The 23318-nt window shown below is 31.8% G+C and overlaps 1 protein-coding gene across 3 annotated transcripts in view; it reads left to right on the top strand.

Moving 5' to 3' along the window:
- LOC128182868 (tyrosine-protein phosphatase 10D-like) overlaps window positions 1–22628 on the top strand; it is a 31152-nt gene extending 8524 nt beyond the window's left edge. Inside the window, exons 3-27 of one of the 3 annotated variants that reach the window (XM_052851627.1) lie at window positions 309–662; window positions 2535–2801; window positions 3319–3591; window positions 3971–4189; window positions 5243–5335; window positions 5605–5789; window positions 6055–6247; window positions 6624–6779; window positions 6868–6993; window positions 8073–8203; window positions 8497–8604; window positions 9122–9197; window positions 9669–9777; window positions 11008–11025; window positions 12827–12919; window positions 13578–13659; window positions 14091–14193; window positions 14413–14489; window positions 15623–15757; window positions 17585–17605; window positions 19033–19158; window positions 19999–20150; window positions 20835–20979; window positions 21531–21654; window positions 22189–22628. In XM_052851627.1, coding sequence (XP_052707587.1) covers window positions 309–662; window positions 2535–2801; window positions 3319–3591; window positions 3971–4189; window positions 5243–5335; window positions 5605–5789; window positions 6055–6247; window positions 6624–6779; window positions 6868–6993; window positions 8073–8203; window positions 8497–8604; window positions 9122–9197; window positions 9669–9777; window positions 11008–11025; window positions 12827–12919; window positions 13578–13659; window positions 14091–14193; window positions 14413–14489; window positions 15623–15757; window positions 17585–17605; window positions 19033–19158; window positions 19999–20150; window positions 20835–20979; window positions 21531–21654; window positions 22189–22301 — 3479 coding nt within the window. In that variant the 3' untranslated portion in view covers window positions 22302–22628. The remainder of the gene's footprint in view (window positions 1–308; window positions 663–2534; window positions 2802–3318; window positions 3592–3970; window positions 4190–5242; window positions 5336–5604; window positions 5790–6054; window positions 6248–6623; window positions 6780–6867; window positions 6994–8072; window positions 8204–8496; window positions 8605–9121; window positions 9198–9668; window positions 9778–11007; window positions 11026–12826; window positions 12920–13577; window positions 13660–14090; window positions 14194–14412; window positions 14490–15622; window positions 15758–17584; window positions 17606–19032; window positions 19159–19998; window positions 20151–20834; window positions 20980–21530; window positions 21655–22188) is intronic. The other 2 variants (XM_052851629.1, XM_052851628.1) reach the window with 2 other exon arrangements.
- Window positions 22629–23318: the final 690 nt, after the last annotated feature.

Genomic DNA, 23318 nt, shown 5'->3' on the forward strand with positions numbered 1-23318 from the left:
TTCGTTTACATAATGTTGCCTGAAGCTTGTGTTGTATGGAAGAATGACTAGTACTGATTACGTTATAACTTTTCAAAATATAAATTCATTTACAGTTAGATTTAATGTTTTAATTGAAATTATTTTTGTCAAATGTTGATCTTGCAGCTATAATATGCAATATAATTTTAAGTATTGCTAATGGTGATTAAAATCAAAATTCTAACAGCTTACTCAAAATGATGTTACTGTAAAATGATTAACTTTAAACATATATTTCACACGTATCCTTGGTAACTCTTTATATACCACCTGTATGCATGTTACAGAAACCACGGTGGCTGAAGACACCACAACAGAAGCTGTCACAAGCGTAACCACAGAAACCAGCACCGCAATGGAAGCCGACACCACAGAGTCATCCACAAATGTAACAGTTGCCATGGTTACCAATGCAACAACCACGGTAATGATGACGACAACAGCGGAAATGGAAACAGAACAGACTACCATGGAAACCACAACGATGTATATTCCAATGACGACGCTCGCACCAATCATTTTAACCAACTGTACGCATAACGATAACTGCACCGCTTCCAATTCAGTGTGTAACACAACTTTAGAAGTTTGTCAGTGTAAGGATACATTTGTGCTGGTCAACGATACTATTTGTCGATCAGGTAATTCACATTTATTTACTAGACTGGTCAGCGCAGTTTATACTGCGATAACTTTATATTACTGTCCTTGACGTTGGTATTGGTGGTAAGGAGACAGTATTTCTAAGGGAAACAATAATCGAACATGGCCTTGATATGAGTTTAAATGTTCAGATTTTAGTTTCTTATTCTTGTTGTTCGAATGCCTTAATTACTGAGTTATTTCCAAAGTGTAGCCAAAATCTAATTGCACGTTGTCAAGTTACATGGTACTTGTGTAAACGAAGGTCCATATTGTCATGATTTGGTTTTTTTTATTCTGGCAAATAATAGTTTGAATTGAATTTTTCATTGTATAAAAGTACGTGAATATTTCGAACAATACAATTCTATAGAGATTGTTACACTTATATATTATAAAAATGACCTCTTTCATTCAGCATTGTGAGATGTGTAGTTCACTGATAGGATACCTTCTAACATTTAAATTTTGGTGTGCTATCAGAAACATAGTTTTCAGCATTGTGTACGACAGAATTTGAAACAAACAAAAAAAAAATAAAAAAAAGATGTTCGATTCCCCCTTTTTAAGTTATGCTTAAACACATTGTAGGTACTGTATACAGGGTTATTTTTGCCCCATGTTATTTTCGCCCTTCTACACTTGCAAACACTTTCCCCCATCTTTAATTCGCTTGTGTACTAAAGAAATAACTTGGAACACTAAAATTCGCCCAGTCTTAAATTTACCCACTGACAACGAGGGCGAATATTTCCGAGTATACAGTATTTCTAACAGTCAATCCGAAATGTTAGTGTCAGTCGTCAACAAAACTCAGAGGCTACTATTACTTGATAAGTAAACAACGCTCGGGACGTGATTTTGTTTGCATATTTGAATATATATTAAATAACAGAGAGAATGATAGAACTTTACTATGATATCATTATGTGAGCTACATGTATCTCGCATAGAACTGATGAGCAGACATTCAAACTTTGAAAGATCGTTAGAAATACCCAAGTGGATATGTGTAAACTCTAAAAAAAAAAAGTAAACAAAAGAAAAGTTTCATCTTAAATTATGACCATGCCTCTTTTAGCAATATGATCATCACTCGCATTGTTTTTAAGTGTACATCAGTGATACAACTTAAAATTAATAACCGCAGTGAACAAATTGAAACTATATGCGATGCACCAATCTTCTTGATGTTTTAACATTTATAGACATTTAGTTTTACTCAGCTTTCCAGTACGTTCTGCTAAAAATACATGTATTAGGAATAACTAACTATCATCTATCCAATCTTTCTCTGTGCATCTAGGGTATTGCAAATCATCCATTCTCTAATGGAATGATAGATTACATGAAGCATATTTACGTATTCACTAAAATAAAATAAATGAATAGAAAGAAAGCCCCCTTTTTAGAACTTTAATTGCATTTGCCTGTGATGCGTATATAATTCACTATCTAGTACTGTGGAATAATTTTCATTTGTTGGGGTCAATATTCGTTGTTGCCAAACTGTTCCTGGATCGTTGGGATGTTATTTCGTTGGTAGCAAGTTTGAGATAGTTTTTTTTTTTTATAAATATTAAACAGATATTTTTAGATACGTTTTTGAAGATGTAAAATTGTGGTCAAGGATTACCCATGAAAGCCACGAACATTGGCACCCCATGAACAATGATGATTCCACAGTATTCTAATCATATTTTCTTGTCAGTATCTGATCATGAATGCTTTTAATTCATTTGGACATCAAAAATGAAATTTTTTTACGTTTTTTATTGCACTATTCGTAGGAGAAGATGAGGGGAAACTGATTCTCTTGAATACAAACAAAATTTACATGTATAAACAGAACGCCTTTTCTTCACTTTCAGTTAATGAATTCAAAGCTATGGTCACGTTAAAAAACGTCACTGATAATTCAATCTTGGTGGATTGGACGACGGTAGACATCAGCGGTGTTGACGTTTATTATGAGGTCATATTCAACATTACGACGTTACCAAATATTACTTCCCCACCCCAACTCATCACAAACTTGTCGAACGGAGAGGTCCAGTCTATACAGGTTACATCGATCGTCAAGGGACGAGACGACAGGATAGAGATAGTAATGTCTGATGTATCTTTCATAAGAACAGGTAAGTAGTAGAAATTATTCTTAAGCTTTCACGGAAATTACGATGCTGCTCTTTGCTTTGTAAACGGACATAATGAAATATAATATATGTAAACGCAATTGTTTTATCAAAGACTTTTTTAAAACCTGCAATTCAATTAACTTGGCCAGTTCAATTTATTTGGCCATTCAGAAAAGTAGTGTCAGCTAAATTCTGACAGGAAAATTTTGTGTTTATACAAGAAATATTGAGAAAAATGCCAATTTCACACAAAATAATGGAAGTAATAACGTAAACAGGAGATTACTCGGCTTATTCAAGTTTTTCTTTTAATCATTATAAGCATAAACGATAAGGAAAATATATGAAAACATTTAGTTAAGTATTTTATCTCCATCCCTTTAAGAGATATCCCACATACTTAATTAACACCTAAGTCTGAGCATAAGTTGGTGCTACCAATTTCATGATGATGTATATTTGACTTAGTAAGGGTCTTAACCCCAACTTATTTTGCGCTATTTGTTGTTTATTTCAGCTCCACTGACGCCTGAATTCAACATTACACCTTATGAAGCACCAAACGTCACGATTATTTGGACGCCTAGAAATCCGGACGTTGATTTATATTACATATATCTAAAGGGTCACGATAATATGTCCATACCAAATTCAACAAACGAAACATCTCTTTCATTAACTGATCTAAAACCAGGTAGAAGTTACATGTTTACCGTGATTCAACAAACAAACGGACCATATGCAAGTAACAGTTCAGAGGCAACCCTAAATATTCGAACAGAATCGACGGGTATGTGTTTGACTATTCTACTTTAATAATACGATTCATCATATGATATATATTAAAAATGTTTATAAAGTCAAGTTTAAACATTAAATTCACTTTAAGTTATTTACTACTGTTTTTTTCACTTTAAGTTATTTACTACTGTTTTTTTTTAGATCATAAACTATTGTTTGCTATTCCTATGAAAGTGATACTGAGAACAATAAAAGCTTGCCTCGGTTGGAATATTTAGAATGATATAAAAAATGAGCTTGTCTAAACTTTATGGCACTGAAGATAAATGTCTTCATTAAAACTCTTTTTAAAATGCAACGGTATTTGCAAATTGAAGAAATAATTGATTAAGCATTTAAGTAAGAAAAATCAAATTTGCATATTACAGTACCAGGTCCGCCAGTGGCTGTTGAGGTAGTTGACGTTGGACAGAGAAACATCTCAATAAATGTGACAGACACGGACATGCCTAATGGTGACATCATAGGTTACCTCTTTCACATCATGTACAAGTTGTATCCAGACGAAAAGGGGTACATTGTGAAAGTAAAACTCTTAAAGAATATGAATTCCAACATCTATGTCCTTGAGAGACATATTTATCCAGGTACTTACTTTAATATTCTTCTTTTATCTTCTACAGTCTAGTTTGGACTGGAAATACGCATCCATCGATTAAGTGCGATATTTTTTTAAGACAATATTTGTAGGAAAAGAGTTGCATGTATTAAAAAAAAAAACCTAATGAAAATGATTTTGTTTAAGTATGATTGCGTATGATTCTTTCCATTTGGGAAATTCCAAAATTTTGAAACAAAGTTGTTACAACTTGTAAGTTATAATGAAAGGAACACTTTATAAAGGGTAACATGTATACTATATTGATATATTTTTAATGTGTATATTTTACGCATTGATTCCCAGTCCTGTTTAGTGACCAAACAACTCTCCTGCATGATCAGAATCGTCTTTTTACGAAAAGGCATTACATATACATTTTGACTCATCTCTTTGTTCCTGTGATTTACGTGAGGAAAGCAACCAAATTTTTGTCGTGTAAATAGTCCAATCCACACTTTGCAAAAAAGTTGTTCCCCTTTGTGGGGTCAACCCAAAGGTCAAAAGGGAAAAAACAACTTTTCCCTTTTTTATTCAACCAAATATTTGGGCGTCCTGTGAAAAAAATCTCTTGTAATTTAATTTATTCCTTCGATGTGTGTTTGCCATATTTGGGGCAATCAAAATTCACAGCGGAAACGTACTAAAGTACTCTAAAGTACAAAGGCTACTGTGAGAAATATATGGGTTTCCCCCAAAGATGGCGGCCAAGGGACATTTTTGTAGTGAATTGGTTTATTATGTAGCCCTTCGAAGAAAAATAGATCTTATTATTTACTAAAAATATTATAGAGCAAATTTAAGTGAAATAATATTATTATTCACAAGGTTTGTAAAATGTTGCTTTTTGGTTGATATATAACCATTTAATAATCAGAATTCAGTCAAACTTTGTGTACATGTTTAGTAAGTTAGTAAGTGAGTTACTAAGAAGAAATGTGCAATTTTTTTTAGTATTTTAGTAGGTTCGATCTGATGGAAGAGGCAATTGAAAATTAACATATTTTTTTTCTTTTGTATATGTATTGTTTATTTTTTGTAGGGGCCCAATACAAGATAGCTGTATTCACTGTCAATGACGCTTTCAACAGCTCGTTGAATGTAACTCTACAAGATATAACAACATTGCCTGACAGTAATAAAAACACATTTTTCAAATAATCATTCAAATGCAAAATTCGTTTTTACCGTATTGGTACAAGTTATACATCAATATTTTGTTTGTAGCATAAAACCTTTAATATTGCGTGTTTATATGTAAATTAGATATATACACATATTATCGACACATCCCCACATAATAGGCAAAACAAAGCAAAATGAATCATTAGAAAATTACTACGCAGTTTATATTTTCTTTCATAAAGTTCTGACAATCGTCAATAATTTTTGTTATTCGAACAGCACCAGGTCAAGTGGACGTACATACGCCATCATACAATAACCAAACAATTAAAAGTGCTGTCATTTTATGGGACCGACCTTCACATCCAAATGGAAACATGAAAGCCTACAGAGCTGTGCTAGAGAGTGGTCCAAATATTACGAACTGTCGAATTTACTATTTGTGTTTTGATGTCTGCAATAATGTAAGTAAACGTAATAATAATACCGTTTAAAAATAGCCCTTCCCTTCTGATGTATAAACAATTACGTTTATATGACCATCATTTGGATCAATAGCAAACAAGCAATGATAAGATTTGAATGAAACTTTAACCTGAAGCTGTTCCCGAGCCTTGATTACAAATAAAATTCTAATGACTATATGAAGAATTAGTTTATCTTTATGTCTGATGAATATAATTAAATAATAAAGCATTGCACTATAAATCTTAAATTGTATGGTTGCAGACACTTTTGGGTCCTCCAAATGACACTTGCACGATAAGCAATGACACCACTGTTATGGAACACCAAAAGAGGATATCTCTACTCGTGGATAACCTTAGACTAGGCACTACCTATAGATTGAGTGTAGTGGGATACAACGAAGCAGGAGAAGGAAAGATCCCGCGGCTTATCTCCCTAACAACAAAGAGCATAAGTAAGCTTAAATGTCATAATGGGATCCTAAGATGATGTGTTTTATTTTTCTTAATATGATAAGAAATGAACGTAAAGATTGTTTCAATCAAAGCAGACATACGTCAATTGCATTTAAAGTGATTTTTCAGTTTTGACCAGAAGAATTGGCTATGTATATTTTTTTACTATCTAAAGAGCAATTTCACTCATACGGAATTATGTCAAAAGTGAATGACGTCAAATTGCGTAAAGGTTTAACCCTTACCATTTAAATTTGTTTTGAGACAGCTGTAAAAGAAGACTCTTTTGTAGTTTTCAAACCTATCCATTGTTATGTAAATAAGGCTTATTGAAAACAAAATGGTATAATGTAACGAATTGAAGAAATATTTTAGAGCCAGATCCGGTAAAACTTGAAACTTTTAACATTGATACATCAAGCCGTGTTGTGACGTGGACATCTCCACCTTTCCCCGGAGATGACTTAAAATACAGTGTGTCTCTAGAAGACGCTCTCAAAGGAGGCGTTCTGAGCCGTTCAACCACATCTGGTATATTTTTAAAGTTTAAATTCTTTTGTCGTTATTGCTCAATTTCTATCAATGAAAATTTACAAAATACACACTGCTTCTTTTTTAGCTTCCTCTTTTAACATCCAAAACAGACTTTACAACTATTACAACTACACTGTAGTTGTTGTAGCGCACACGTCTGCTGGATCAGCGACTCCTAGCCGGTATCCTTTTACCACATCGTCTGCAGGAAGTAAGAAATATTTTCATAATTAAAAAAAAAAAACTTGCCATGATATAGGGGATAAGTTATATTATTTTTTTGCATTAAACTGATGATATTGGCTGAATACTTTGATTTTCTGGAAAAAAAGAATTTCTGCGGAAATTAAAGAATTGAACATAATTTAATGTTTAGATTAGGGAATTTAATGCCATGTTAAAATTTAAACTCCGCTTTAAAATGATAGATAATGAAGTTATCTAAAGATAATGTGTGTTCGAAGAAACAATCGCATTCTTTATAATAGCTAGGTGACAGCTCATATGTATGTCGCGGTTCTCAATGGCACAAGAGGGCTAATTTTATTTTAGCAATAAACTAAGTTCATCTCATACTACTTAACATAAATTTTAACACAGTGCATGCGCAAAATACAGTACATATATAAACAATATTTAACAGCGTATGAAAATTCATTTAAAAAAACAGGTAGACATAATTTAGCAATAATATTAATTACTTTGGCATAAAACATAAATATATTTTTGTATATCTATGAATCATTAAAAACTGCAAAACTGAAGTCAAGGCCATGTTATATTAAACCATGTGATATCGAAAAAAATAACATTCTATCAATTAAGCCTAAACAAATGAATCAATATTGAAATATCAATTTTATTTTTATTGATATTCTGTGTACCAAATTATAACAGGATATATTGTTTAGTTGAAAAGTAATCATTTACTAAAATTAGATGGACCTCATTTAATTGACTAGAACATACCGGTATGACGTCGCCGAACGTCACAGAGCAACGAGAAGTGAAAGCTGTATAGATTTGAATCAGGAAAACATAGAAAAAAGCTGTAAAAAAGCACACGATAATACAAATATGACATAGGTTATTAAAAAATAATTTGCGTAAATAGATGTGTTAGTTATGACTTACATGAAACTTTTCGGTAGACAGCAGTATTGTTTACGTGTTTTTATTGGCCCTCGTATGAATGCATGTTCCTTTCACGTAATTATAAAGAAAATAATATACTGTATACTAGACGCTTGCGATCATTATGATGCCAATCAAAATAATTTCTTTTATCAGAACTAGGAGCTCCGCAAGGACCAAAGATTATAGAATATACGTGTGAGAGAATTAAAATTACTTGGTTTGAGCCGGATGTCAGGACACGGAATGGACCTATAACAGGATACAAATTCAAAAATAAAGATGGCGTAAGTTCTACTCATAAGCTTTATAATTTAAAAAGAAAAAATATTAAGTTATTGATAAGAATGCAACATATTTCAAAATATCTTTCTGTTTATTAACACATGTATACATACAATAACTCGTAATAGATCATAATTCTTTGATTATGAATACTGTTTTATAAAATATTGCGTGATAGTAGGGATAATAATAATGTTTGTATGTACAAATGCCAATTACTTAAGTTCTACAGAGATTTTTCGTGTGAAGAATGCTAACCGAATTACTCTTGATACCAGTGAATGTATCTTTTTAGAATGAAGTTTGGACTTATACAATAAGTAGACCAGAGTACTGGGCAACACAAAGCAAACAATTTACACATGACTTGAATATTAAACAGTTAACTTCGTATTTTATTGAGGTTTGTAAATCCAATTTATTACTTTATTTAAGAAATAATGAATTCAGTTTATGTTGTTTTATGCGATATAAAATGGTTTGATGCAATTTACGCTTTTTAAACTGCAATGCAGCTTATAAAAAGCATAAACTGTTTCGAACCATTTTATATCGTATAAAACAAATATATCGCTTTTAAGTTAATTTTTTAATTTATTTATTGATAAAACTTTTTACCTTTAGATTTACTTCAAATTCGTCAAATTTCAATCGTAAGGTCAGACGGATTGATGCATGTACGTTTTTACTTTAGTCGTATTATGACGTAGGCAAAATTCTATATACGACATTAAGTATCTTTTTATCAAAACAGAAAGCGCATTACAACCAGAATTGAGTCATATTCTGAAAAAATTTAATTCCATAAGACATTGTTTGATGAATATACGTAAATCTACGGAAACAGTAGTGATTCCGGAAGCAGTGGTGATTTTACATATTAAGATTATTTTTATTTAAATGATTATTTTGTATTTTAGATGTACGCTTTCAGTTCCATATCAAACCAAGAGGGCAACATTTTCACAATTAGAAAGTTCCAATCCACTGAATGTCGTAAGTATCATTACACAACTTTTGACAAATGCACAAATTTATCCGTTTCTTTGAAAATGTGATGTCTTGCAAAGTGTTACGTCTTGACATGTCTTTTGACAATCGCAACATTTTTGGCCTTTCCGACAAATAATAACTAAGAATGTATTTCACAGGTGTCTATAAAGCACAATTGTTATAACATTTGATATTTATTTATATAATGCTGGACAATATATCAGATGTTGAAATATAAGGTCAGCTTTATTAAGTTACCTTTTAACATGAAAGAGAAGAAACAGTCACCCATTGGTAAAGATTGTTCTGCCATTAGATTGATTTATTTCATATCAAAATATAACAACCAGTGGTTTTAATACAATTGAGGTGTTTTTCAAGCTTTGCCAGAAATTTTCGAAAAAGATTGGTGTATTAATTAAGATAAAGTTCGTCAAATGGTATTCAATAATGAAATGTTAACCTTTTCAACAGCAAAAGACAATACTCCGGAAATCGTGGGGATCGTCTTTGCGTTCTTGATTCTCCTGGGTATCTGCTTAGCTGTTATCATATTCGTCTACAGAAAGAAAGTCCGGGAAATGTGAGTATATATATTTGTTATCGTCACTGTAAAGAAAGCAGTTGCTAAATATCTTAAAGAACTTGTCTTAAAATGGTTATTTTCTCGTATCGTGAAATCGAGCTTTTGCTCAGACGTTTCTGTATGATCTTCAAAGTACTATTTTTTCACTGTGGACTTTCTGTCAATGAAATTTGCCGCAGTCTTAATATCCGAGGCATTTTTATTTCAAACTTTCTACGATTTCGTAATCAAAATTGTAAAAAAAAAAAAAAACCCAAATCAAAAAAAACAAAAAAAGACTACCCCCCCCCCCCGAAAAAAAAGACACCCCCCCCCCCCCAAAAAAAAAAAAACCCAAAACTAAATTAGTATCAAGTTAAATTCAATTGTAATCTTTGAGTTTTTTGTCATGATTTATACTGGTATATTAACAAACACCTCACATTTTGTATTCAAAAGGATTTGGAAGGCATACCTTTACTTGTCATTGGTGCCTTTTGCTTTTTCTTCATTATTAGAGGGACTTGGACACGATTTGACTCAAAATATTTCAATTTTTTTTTCCATTTTCAATGTTTATACTGATAAATAAAGAAGATTTTAATGCTATGTCAAAATTTTGAAAGTCAAATATCAAGTTATAAGCAAGATACAGAGTTCCTTATTCTCTGTTTTGTAAACAAAGCTCGAATTTTGTCATTTTTTTTTTACATATGTGTTGTATTGGTGTAAGTTTCAATCAAATGTATCTTTCTTTTGTTGATACTGGTATTTATGAAGATATTGAGTTAGTTTAAATTGTTTTTTACATGTCATTTTGTCTAAGAAATAGTTAATCTCTACATTACATATTTTGTAAACAACTATAAGCTTTGTTTACATAACAACCAATTCTTACCTCTGTGTTTTGCTCGTAACTTGACTTTAACATTCAATATTTTGGTCAATCATTTAAAATGCAACAGTAAACTATTTTATACATAAAAAATAAAAATAAAATTTTTGATCTCAAATCGTGTCCAAGTCTCTTTAAAGGTCTTCAATAAATTATATATCGCACAGACATGTAATGTGTTAATATTGCAAAAAAAGAGTAATAATAGTTCCACTTTCGCTCAGAGGGAATAATCAACTTAATTTTGAAATAAGTATATTTCAGATAGTATTCATTGTGACATAAGTTCTGAAATTGCCTGTTTTGTCAGTTTTGTCCATATCAATGACACATCCCGGATTCTGAAATTTCAGGTATCAAAGATTGAATAAGTATGACTATTGATATATAGATAACGGTTATGTTCTATTTAATATGTGCATGTGCTTTATTGTGTTAAATCGGCGATTTTAGGAGACAAAACTCAACGGTCAGAAACATTAATCACTTAGTAGATTTAGAACATTTAGTTCCTTGAAGACACGGACATGGCAAATGACATAATGTAGACAAGATCAATATAAGACCAAGTTTATTTTTATATATTAACAGAAATATTGCGTAGCATCTTAATTTGTTCATGATAAACCATTTTCATTAAAAAAAAAACCAAAATTAACGTGTATAGATTTAGCAAGCAGATATTTAAAGCTTAAATTTAGTTTGTTATTAAAGATAAGTGCATTACCAACACAAAAACTTCCCAAAATTACTTTTTAAAAATTAATTTCCACTTAAAAAATTAGTTTCACATGCTAGTATAGAGATATTACACTTAACGTTAAAAACCAGGGATTTTTTCTATCAAAGCCAAGCATGGAGCGCAGATGTTCTGTGTTCCTTTATTAAGGTTGGTCGATTCTTTAATAGGGGAAATAACTCCTACTGAGCAAAAATATTTAAAAAGTGTGTCATATTTATAGGGATAGGTCATTAACTTGTTCTTATTATGGTAAATCAAAATGGTCAGAATTTCAATCATTTATGATTTACTTTTTTAAACTCAAATGATACACATATAAATGTCTTTGATGATTCATTTGAGTATGAAGGGTTTTTAGGCAATAAATTGATGACAGGTATCAAATTAAACGGAGAACTAGCATTAGCATTTTGCTACTCTTTTATATATACATTCATACAAAAATGAAATAGAAAATGTAATGCAATGCACCAGATAGACGAAGGAAGATGAGTTTTATACCGTATTTGTATCAACTATGGTTTGCCTTTTACAAGTTTGACTTATTCAACCATAAATGACAATCTGACATGCTACAGACTTACAAATAGCTTCCACGGCTTCACATAATGAAAGCAACATAGCTGTATCCTTATTCAACTCCTTTGTATTTTGCAATAACGCTTAGAACGTAATTATAGGTCAGCTTTAACGGCTATGTACTTCTTAGTATGGCTATTCACATAAATGAAATAAATATCAGTTTCAAACTTCCTCTAAAAGAGACTTATTGACGATATAAATACTTTGGTGTCCTATAGTATCCACACTATGATCAAGTGGATGGCTCTAATGATGCACTGGTAATATATGAAAGTATAATACACATAGAACAGTATGAAACACCATCATTCGTTGATATCCATTTGTTCTTTAATGATACATTTCCGAACTTATTTCCGTAAATGCGTTTCAAGAGCCTCGTTTTGGATTTACATGCAGATTTCAGTTCGTTTCCCTTTTCCTACATCCATTTGATAACAAGTCAGACTATTTTATATAGAAATGTGTAATATTTGGATTGAATATGGTTTCCACGACTACGTGGTATGTGTGTTTTAGGTATGTCTTTGTTTAAAGGTTTCATGTCATTAAATTTTTTATCGTTTTTACTTTCAAAGTTAGTGAAAAAATTTATTGAGATTAATTTTTGCAGCATATATACTATGTTTAATAACACTATAAGTAATGTTTGGAAAATTGGGTTCCTGGTTTTATTTGCTTGAATAATTTCACACCCAGATTATATGGGTAGAGGATAACTATAGCATATTTACTCGTGATCATGTGTGAGCATTACATATACTTTAAGCAGGGAAGTGGTTATAAGGGAAGTCATTATAATAAAGCTATACCATGCACATCCACTAAATGACAATATCAAATTTCAGAGAGGAAACGTATACTAATGGCCCAAATGTTCGGCCAGTTCAAGGTGATGGTGGTATAACCCCAATTCCCGACGAAGAAATCGAATTGAACAGGTAAAAACGAGTACATATTGGAATAAAAAAGAGAGAAACATGGGAGTTTTAAATATTCTATAAATAAGTCCGAGCTGTCATTGGTTGAAGTTGATACATACAAAAAATAAAAAGGAAATGTTACGACGTATTGAAATCCAGGGAATGTTAAGTGGTAAACATATCACCCCAAGAGGAAATAATGTTGTATAATGCCTACAAAGATTAAATGTAAAATTCAATTGAAACTGATTAAAGTGAAAAAGATTGATTATGAATTATTTTGTCCTTAAATGTTTCCGTTTAAGTCAGTCAATAATGATAGAATGTTATCTACACTTACAAACATAATTCATGATAATAATTACCCAACTTATAAACTTAGTAAGCCAACTTGTTTTGTTGTGAATTGAATTTTTTGTAGAAAGTGTGTTATTCTTGAATTATTGAACATGGTATAAATCGAAAAAAAAATTAAGACAAATGTCACGATATACATCATTATGAATAAAAATTGAAACAAAATAATCCAAATTTAATTGCTCTCAAATGAATATTAAAGAATGTCGTGCATAACCAAGAATTAAGCCCCAATTTGTGCAGCTGAAATGCATTAATGCATTCTGAAAATGTAAATGATATTTTCAGCAGCTGATATGTTGTTGTTTCAAATTTACAGACCTTTCATTCTGTCCGATGCCCAGAAAGCCTTCGAAGAAAAATCTGCAGACTCTAACAGGCTTTTCCTTATGGAATATGATGTATGTAAAGTTGAATATGCATGTATATATTAACCTTGTCATAAAAAGTTTTATCAAATAGTTTCATTTACCATGAATCTATTATTAGCAACATAAAACTGAATTTACAAGAGCCCACCTATATATATATATATATATATATATATATATATATATATATATATATATATATATATATATATATACATATATAAAATTTTCTAAGTGTCAATTTTTATGTAAAGTAAGATATATTTAAGTGTCAAAACAAAATGATTAAAAAAAAAATTAAAATTTATATGAAAGGTTATCTTTGAATTCGCGTAAGAGAAATTAAAACTACGATACACTTTCTGACCTGTCATAAAAAGTATTCATATATATGAACATAAATACAATTTTTTTGTCCGATGATAAATGAGAAAAATACCACGTACTATATATGTTTCTAGGATATAAAGAAACTGAGTCAAATTGAGGGACGGAAGCGGACAACAAATGCAGCAAATATTGACGCCAATAAAGCCAAGAACCGATATGTTAACATTTTATCCTGTAAGCCTCCACCATATGACTAATTTAGTAAACTGCCTTCCTTTTTGTTTACAAAATCTATTTTTGACAATTTTCATTAAAAAAAATATTTATTCGTTCTAAATATGCTACATACTTAAAATATGTTTCAGACAAAATTGTAATACGGTTTTTAAAAAAAATATTTTTTTTCATTTGATTACTACAAATTCGTGTATCGTTTTGATTCTATTATTACAGATGACCACAGTCGAGTCAAACTTCGGATGATTGACGACGATCCTTGCAGTGATTACGTCAATGCTAATTATATCATAGTACGATTTATTCTCTATAGTTTATCTTTTAATTTGCTAATTTGACAATATTTTAACGTTTTAAAGATTCTTTAATAACCCATTTAAACATTAAACGTTAGGAAAATGAAGGTTTGCAAAGTAAACATGACTAAAGAGTGAAAAAAAAATTATTCAATATACAATATACAGTTGTTCTAGAATTAAAATAAAGACTGTTAAAAGGGGGTTCTTTTAAGTGACAATAGAATGCAAAATGGTTCTTTTGTTTACACAGAGCCGTAACAATCTTATCAAAATTTAGATTTTCAACCAGGTAGCAAAACAAATGCTCTCTAAACGAGAAATTGTTGAATTCTATTGTTTATCTAAATAGTTCTATTCAAGACAAAATTTGTTTTTCAAAGGCTTAAAAAATTATAATTACATATACTTCATAATTATATTTTTCGTATAACTTATTCGAATTTATTATATACAATCAGTTGAATGCGATACATTAAATCCTAAAAAAAAGAGAATTTTCTCAAGTATATGAGCATTGGCGATTTAAATACTCAGTCTGTTAATGTCAAGATCTATAGTATATGATTCCAGACTGTCTTTTATGGTGCTAGAACCAGTATGACGTCATAATTGATTTGATGAATTTTTTCCCGTATTTTACGGCTTTAAAGGAATTATGTACAAAATAAATCAATCACGGGAAAAGTAATCCCGGTACTTATATTCTATTTGACATCATTTTAAAGAGGAGGTCAAGAGCTTGTATAATGCCGTTTTTGGAGAGACTGTAGGCAATCTAGATATATCTCATTCATCAAAAATGGACACAACTCTGATATTTGTTACTTTTATCCTTCATATTTCATAGAAAATAATTGTTTAAAACAACATTGTCTTTACCAAAAAAATCAAGTTCCGGTACACCCTATGAAACAAAGATATTATTATGAAGCGTCATGAAAAGAGTTTATATTTTGAATTTCATAAACCTGAAGGCACCTTTTATTTACTAGATCTTGACCTTAATAGACACATTTTGCTCGGGGGATATGACAAACTTAGTAACACTGTGAATAAACACTTGTTTTCATTAGTTCTCAATATCATTAAAAATTCTGCTTGTACTGAAATGCATTTCCTCTGTGTAGGGGTACACGTATGAGCGGGAATACATCGCCAGTCAGGGCCCGCTTCCTGGGACGGTGAACGACTTTTGGCGGATGACGTGGGAGCAGAGCGTCACTATCATTGTGATGCTAACTAAGTGCAAAGAGGGGAACACGGTGAGTATTAGATCCCTCTAAGGATCTTGTTGTGAATAACTCGCTCTATAACACGATAACAAAATATAAAGGTTTAGCGTTGTAACATTGTAATTAAAAAAAATATTTGATGATCCGTTGCCGTAAAACGTTAAAAAGTTCACTTTTGATTTCATTATCCCAGTTTCACTTTTGATCTCATTTCATCCTGGATTTTGTTTTCGCCATTTTATCCTTACATTTGACTTATTACATCCCGACCCCATTTTTGATTTCATTATCTCAGCTTAATGTTTTTCTTCATCTCAACCCTACTTCATTATCTTAGCATAGAATTCATATTACATATCAGTCTCACTTCTGATTGCAACATTGATATTTCAGTCCCACTTCCGATCTCAAATTCATTTTTAGCTCTCCGGAGCTGAAAGCTCAAGTAAGCTTTTTTGATCACTTTTTGTCCGACGTCCGTCTGTCTATTATTGTTTTACATTTTCGGCTTCTTCTCTAGAACCACTGGACCAATTTTAACCAACCTTGGCACAAAGCATTATTGGGTAAAGGGGATTCAAGTTTGCGAAAACAAAGGGTCACACTCTTTTTTAAAGGGGAGATAATTAGGATTTATTGAAAATTTGCTAATATTTTTCAAAAGTCTTCTCCAAAACTATAGAAACTTGTGTGGAAGCATCCTCAGAAAGTGTAAATTCAAATTTGTTCAAATCATGGTCCCTAGGGGTAAGGTGGGGCCACTATGGGGGGGGTCAAAGTTTTACATAAAATATATAGAGTAGATCTTAAAAAATCTTCTTCTCAGAAACCAACCAGATAGGAAAGCTGAAATTTGTGTGGAGGCATCCTCATGTAATGTAAATTTTGAATTGTGAAAACCATGACACCCAGGGGTAGGGTGGGGGCAAAATGGCGGGTTGACCTTTTACATAGAATATATAAAGTGTTCATCTTTTAAAATCTTTTTCTCAAAAACCATTTGGCCAGAAAAACTGAAACTTGTATGGAAGCATCCTTAGATTCAAGTTTGTACAAAGCATGGCCCCCAGGGGGTAGGGTGGGGTCACAATGGGGGGTCGAAGTTTTACATAGAGTTAGTCTTTAAAAACTTCTCCTCAGAAACCTATCAGGTAGGAAAGCTGAAACTTGTTTGGAAGCATTCTTATAAAGTACAGATACAAATTTGTGAAGATCATGAACCCCGGGGGGTAAGGTGGGGCCAAAATGGGGGATTTAAATTTTTCATAGGAATATAAAGTGTAAATCTTTTAAAACCATCCTCTCAAAAACAAAATCTTGAGTAGGGTGGGGCCACACTGGGATTCCAATTTTACAATTGTTTGATATTTGATGTAGCTTTATATCCCATATATAAACAATTGTTTAGAATCTTTTTGAGAACTGCAATGCCCAACAGGTGATATAGATATAAAATCATCCTATTAGAAAAGGGCCTTGATTATAAACATAAGAATATCTAGGGTAAACTAAAATGGATTTTAATGTATACAGGGTCTACATGTTAACTACTTTGTCCAGATAGTTTCCATATGACTCCGTTAAGCTTATTTCATTATACCTATTTTTGCTCAGGTGAGCGATGTGGCCCATGGGCCTCTTGTTTCAGGCATCTTATCATGACAGCTCATTTTTATCTCATTATACCAATTTCAATTTGATTCAGTTATTTCTTTTGGAAGATGAGACTGAAATCAAAAGTAAGCTCGTCTAAATTAAAGGAAGTCAGATCAATGTTCAAAGCGTATATCTAACAATACTTGAATGAAATGCATTCTGAATGCATTCTGAAAATAAGACTGCATATCTCTATTGTAGAATGAATTCTTTGGTCTAGAGGTTAGTAACCGTAACGCTAACTAAATGCCTCCAACTAACGTTAGGCAGCTTAATGCAAAATTCGTTTTTTTACGTTTAGTTGATATGTTGAGTTCATATGTCTTTGTTTTTAGTTAGACACTGGCGATGAGTTAAAATTTGTAAGATTTATCACATTTTGGCTAGTTCTTTACCAGAGTTGCTAGAATAATTTGTACGTTTTCGTCTTTATGAGGTGGATGCAGTGGCGTCGGAAGCAAATTGAAAGGGGGGGGCTAGACTAATCCTCAGAAATCTTGACAAGCAAACAAAATAAAAAACATAATTCCCAAAATCATAAATCATGAAAATCCTAATTCGTGGTGGGGGTAGAGGGAGAAAACCTATAGTTCCAAAAAAGGATCCTAATCCGGGGGGGGGGGGGGGGGGGGGTTGGCAAGTATACCTATGCCTCCAACTTCTCAATACTACCATCTTTTCAAGGTAGATTTAGGAAAATTATCTTTGCTGCGAGAAAAAGTGTGTGTGTGGGGGGGGGGGGGGGGGGGGGGGCTGAACCCTCTATGATGCTATGTGTCTAATGGTTAGGTCTAACTTTGCTAAGCCCCCCTAGCCCCCCTCCCCCCTCAACCGGTTCCGACGCCTATGGGATGGGTTTGGTTTAAGTGTGAACTTGTCTAAAGATAAGTATACACGGCAGTTTGTTATTTTCAAATTGTTTTAGCATAAATTCTTAAAACCGGTAAATCACAGATTGACAATAACATGATCGTATACCATGCTAAGTCTTAGTGGTGACATCAAAATATCAAATGAAAATTTTAGTATACCATCATTTTTCTGGTGAATATTAAAAAAACAATAAACAAGAGAATGAATTGAAAAAATGTATCAAAAAGATGAATACATGCAATCACCAGTATCAATTTGTTCAGATATTTAAATCATTCAAATTGACGAATATTAATTATTAGTAATGCAGCCCAATATTAAGAATACATTAGTTATACGTAGATGTGTGTTGATTCTTTAGAGCTTTGAAATGGTTCTGTTCTCCTACCATAAACACAAAAAATTGAATTGCTTTTTGTTATTGCTTTAGCACTTGCAAAAACGTTAAATTTCTATAGTTGGTTCATTTTTTTCGCTTTGCTTTAATTGCAAAATGTAATTGGCTTTTGTTTTAAATACAGAGAGTAATTAAATATACAATAGGAAGTATTGGATAAATATCTGTAGACAAATACATCGTCCTTTTGATGCAAGATTAACGTGTATAATTCTGATCACCACTCATTAAACTGTGCATTTGGTTGCACGATTAATGTGAGCATTCTTTATCAAGATCTCTAGCTAATTGCATCATACATTTGATTGTAGAATAAACGATTACACATCCTATCAAGACTTATGATATATAACTTACTTTATTGTACTTTTTATTGCAGGATAAATGTGAACATTACTGGCCTGATACAGTTAATGAACCCAAACAATATGGCGACATCGTGGTTAATCTAATATCTGTGTCAAATATGGACAAATTTGACATAAATATCTTCCAGGTTTCTCAGGTATTGTTTTTTTTTTTGTGTAAATAAATGTGGATATATATGAGGGGGGGGGGGGGGGATTAGAAGAAGTTTAGAAAAAAAAAGTTAAATCTCTTGTAATATGATTTTTATTTCAAGAGTTATCTAACTTTTAAATCGTCATCAAATTTCTAATAAAGCGAAGTAACTCAAAACCTTTCTTGTTCCAATATTTAACTTTAATGTCAGACGACGCGTTCCTCGAAAATAATGATTGTGTTTCAAATTTTTAACGGTCTGGAGATATGCTAAATAAATTTATTATTATATATTATCATTTTAGAAATTATTGAATTCAAAAAAATGTATATGCCAATTTCTTATATATCAGCAATTCAAATGTATTTTCAATATGATTAAATAGGAAATTGCATAGTCTTGTATCGTGCACAAATACCTGGTAAGGTACCCTAATTGTTTGCAAGAAAGCTTGTCAAAGTAGATGTAAATCAGTAAAAAATGTGTCGTCTGACCTTAAATTAAAATTTATCTTACTCTCATTTTAAAAAATAGAATTAAATGTGGTAAAACTTACTTTATGCAGCTTTTCCAAAGAATTAATGTGTGCATTAATATGTTTTAAAGTCCATATACTAGCATAAGTATTATAATTGTAGATAAATTTACAATAAAAAGTATATTAAGATCAATATCTGTAAACCACTGCATTGTCCTTTTGATGCAAGATTGATATGTTAAATACTGATCACAACTCATTGAATTGTATTTTATCATATTTACAAAGTTGTAAATTATAATTAAAATTAACGATGTTTACCTTTTTGACGAGCAATGGCAATACATGTCATGTTATAATTACAGGGAGATTACACTCGAACCATTAAACACTTCCACTTCCTTGAGTGGCCCGATTTCTCGGCCGCCGTGGATTCTACAGTGGTGATTGATTTCATTCAGACAGTTAGAACTCACATCACACCGGAAGTCAAAGGTCCACTTCTAATTCACTGCAGGTAAGGCTAATTGTGCAATGCTTCGGCTTTTTGTCCTAAATATCCTTTAAAAAATTAACAGGAATCACAGGATGAAAAGCTGCAGTGCCATTCAGTCAACTGAAATGTGACTAAAATGTAACTAAGAGGTGACTTATTTGTAGCTTGAAGGTGGCTGAATGGCATTTTTCTGTCAATCTTTCTAGGCTTCTCAGTTACATATTGTAATATTCTGTTGACTAAATGGCAGATCCTCTGAACTTGATTGCAATACTTAATTTATTGAAAGCAGTTTAAGAAAGTTAGAAATGTATCATTGTAATTTGTAAAGTTACTAAGTTTACTTATTGAATTTCACTTTTTTAACGATGATGTCACCTTTAAAAAGATGTGTTTGATTGGTTTTTCCTCCTATTTAGCTTTAAGTTTTTGAATGGTATGTAGAGATTTTTTGCGCAAAAAAATCGCGCAAAAATCAAATAGAGAAAAATCGATTTACATACAAATAGATGTCACCATAATATTTTTGTGAATGTGAAACGAAATATTTTATATCGGGTGCATTTTTGTGAGGGAAGGCCAACAATTAAACAATTGTTTTAATGTGATCTATGTTAAATAGGTGTATGCTTCATAAAGTAAATATGTAAATATAAGCTAGAGTTTATGCATTTTACTTACATGTATTTTTTCTACTGAATCCAGTGCTGGGGTGGGACGAACTGGCACATATATCACTATAGACTACTTACTACAATTCGTTCGGGACCACGACCTTGGTCAGTCTGTAGATATCTTTGCCTGGGTTGTACAGATGCGCAAAAATAGAGTTTCCATGGTGCAAGTAGATGTAAGTTTTATAAGCATAATTGTTTGAAAAAAATTTAAAATACTGTGGAATCATTAAATTTCGTGGCAGCCAATTTTCGTGGGAGGCTTAAATTTTACAGGTTCGTGGGGACGTAATTTCGTGTATTCTTTTATATCTACAAAAGGAAATATGACTGTATTACCCTAATTTATCAATTAGTGGAGGATGTTATTTCGTGGATAAGAGGTACCCACGAAATCCACGAAAATTGAGCCACCACGAAATCTAGTGATTCCACAGTACATAAAATTAAAAACAATTGCTCCATGATTTTCATCGACATGAGTATCAATTTTTTGCATTTTTCAACAAATTGAAATACTAACTGTATCGATAATTTTTCGGTTAATTAAAGTATGTGTACCTTAACCATATTAGACTTAAAATAATAATATCAAATCACTAAACCGATACTAAACTAAATCCATATATAATCTTTAAATATGAATATCTGTATGGTCGTTACGATTGCCTTCTCAAATTTATGCCCTCATAGTCTTTACTATTTTTCATTCTGTGGTGTCTTTCAGAAACAATATATATTCATACATCGAGCCTTAACGGAACTGATAGATAGGAAACGGAACGGTCTTCTTCAGAGTCAAGATGACACAACTATTTTAAATGAAATAGTGTATGAAAATACTGCATTCCGTAAGTATACAAGCAACAACCAATTGTTTTCACCTAGCCTGCTTTTTTCAACCCCCGAATGTAAATAACCACAATTAAACTTTATATCACTGTTTAATCGAGTTTTTTTTTTACTTTTAATTGCATAGCTGCGATTAAATCTGTATATAGAACCATTTTAACAAGTCCTTGGACTTTCAGTATGATGTAACTATCTATTTCTTGCGTCAAACCAAGTTAAAATGACGCTGGTTTCAAGCGAAATATACACCGATTGCGTAGCCTTCCCTCAAAAGCCTGACAATTCTTGTTGATTTCAAACAGCAATGACTGAGTGGCCTACAATGAAATAGACAGGCCTACATCACAATGCTGTTTGACACAACTACCCAAAGTCCAAGCTCCTGTTAAAATGGTTCTAAGCAAGAAAATGAAATGTAAACTTCAAATAACCAATGGAGCAGGAATGAGCGGTACTGAGTAGATTGCAACAATAACAATTATAACATATACCTACTACTCAAATGAATAAATTCAGATATTTTATTTCACCAGAGAGCGATGATGATGAAGAAGAAGAGGAAGAAGAAGACGAAGATGAAGAGGCGGATGCAATGTACGAAAATTCCATGAAGAAAGTCCCGGATGAACATACAACAGAGCTGTAGTTGCCACATGGCTAGCACGTGATCATTCTGAAGCCGTCACGTGACCAAGAACTACTGTTTAGTCAAAACATCACGTGACGGGAATTTTCAGCAGCCGTTGATCAAAAAAGCATCAACCAATCCATGTCACCCCATACTGACTCATATACAGTCCAATGTCTTCCTTTTGTGGGGAAATGAATATTGCATTTAATGATGAACGCTTTTTTAATTGACTGCTAAGCGTTCATAAAGTTATAGAAAAAGTAACGAATTTTTCAATTTTATTTTTTTTAACAGTATGTAACTGATATAATTTCATGTGTGCTTGGTGGTTTACGTATAGTTTGTCGACATTTTTTTTTCTTTTTTCATTTTTTAATTGAAACGTTGCTTTTGATATCATTTAGATTACGACAAAATGAATGGTCGTTAGGCCCAAAGATTTAAATTATAAAATGATGGGGTGCTGTTTAAATACTTTTCAAACCCATTGCACTTTGAAATTCGGTATTTGATACTTGAACTGTTCTTTACCTGATGTAATATATTTATTTGAGTGAAAATAAGCCTATGGATTATCATAGTAAAGCAGTAAATAATTTTGAGCCATGCATCAAAAACTTAATTGTGTTTTTCTAGTCATTTATGTTTGAATCTAGAAGATAATAAATAGGGGACAGCTCGTCCCCCTGTGTATGTGTGTTTCACAGTGTGAATGCGTTTTGTATGATGCATAATCTCATTTTATTTTTATATGACTTTATATAATTGCAAAGCAAGCTTTTATAATGTTTCTATTCTCATTTTCATTAAAATAAAAAAAATAGACTTGAGTTATGGATTCTTTTATCACACTACTAAACCTTTTATTATCCGGTCTAGAAAGAAATCTTTATGCTGCATTGCCTAACGTTCAATATCCGTTTCTTAATTAGAAAATGGATGCGCTGTCTACAAATTTGAACAGTTTTACACATGCATAGGGGGATTAGAGAAGCTTTACCAATGCATTTTAATCCATACATATCCTTTTCC

This window comes from Crassostrea angulata, chromosome 5, assembly GCF_025612915.1.
Source record: "Crassostrea angulata isolate pt1a10 chromosome 5, ASM2561291v2, whole genome shotgun sequence".
NCBI classification, from domain to species: Eukaryota; Metazoa; Mollusca; class Bivalvia; order Ostreida; family Ostreidae; genus Magallana; species Magallana angulata.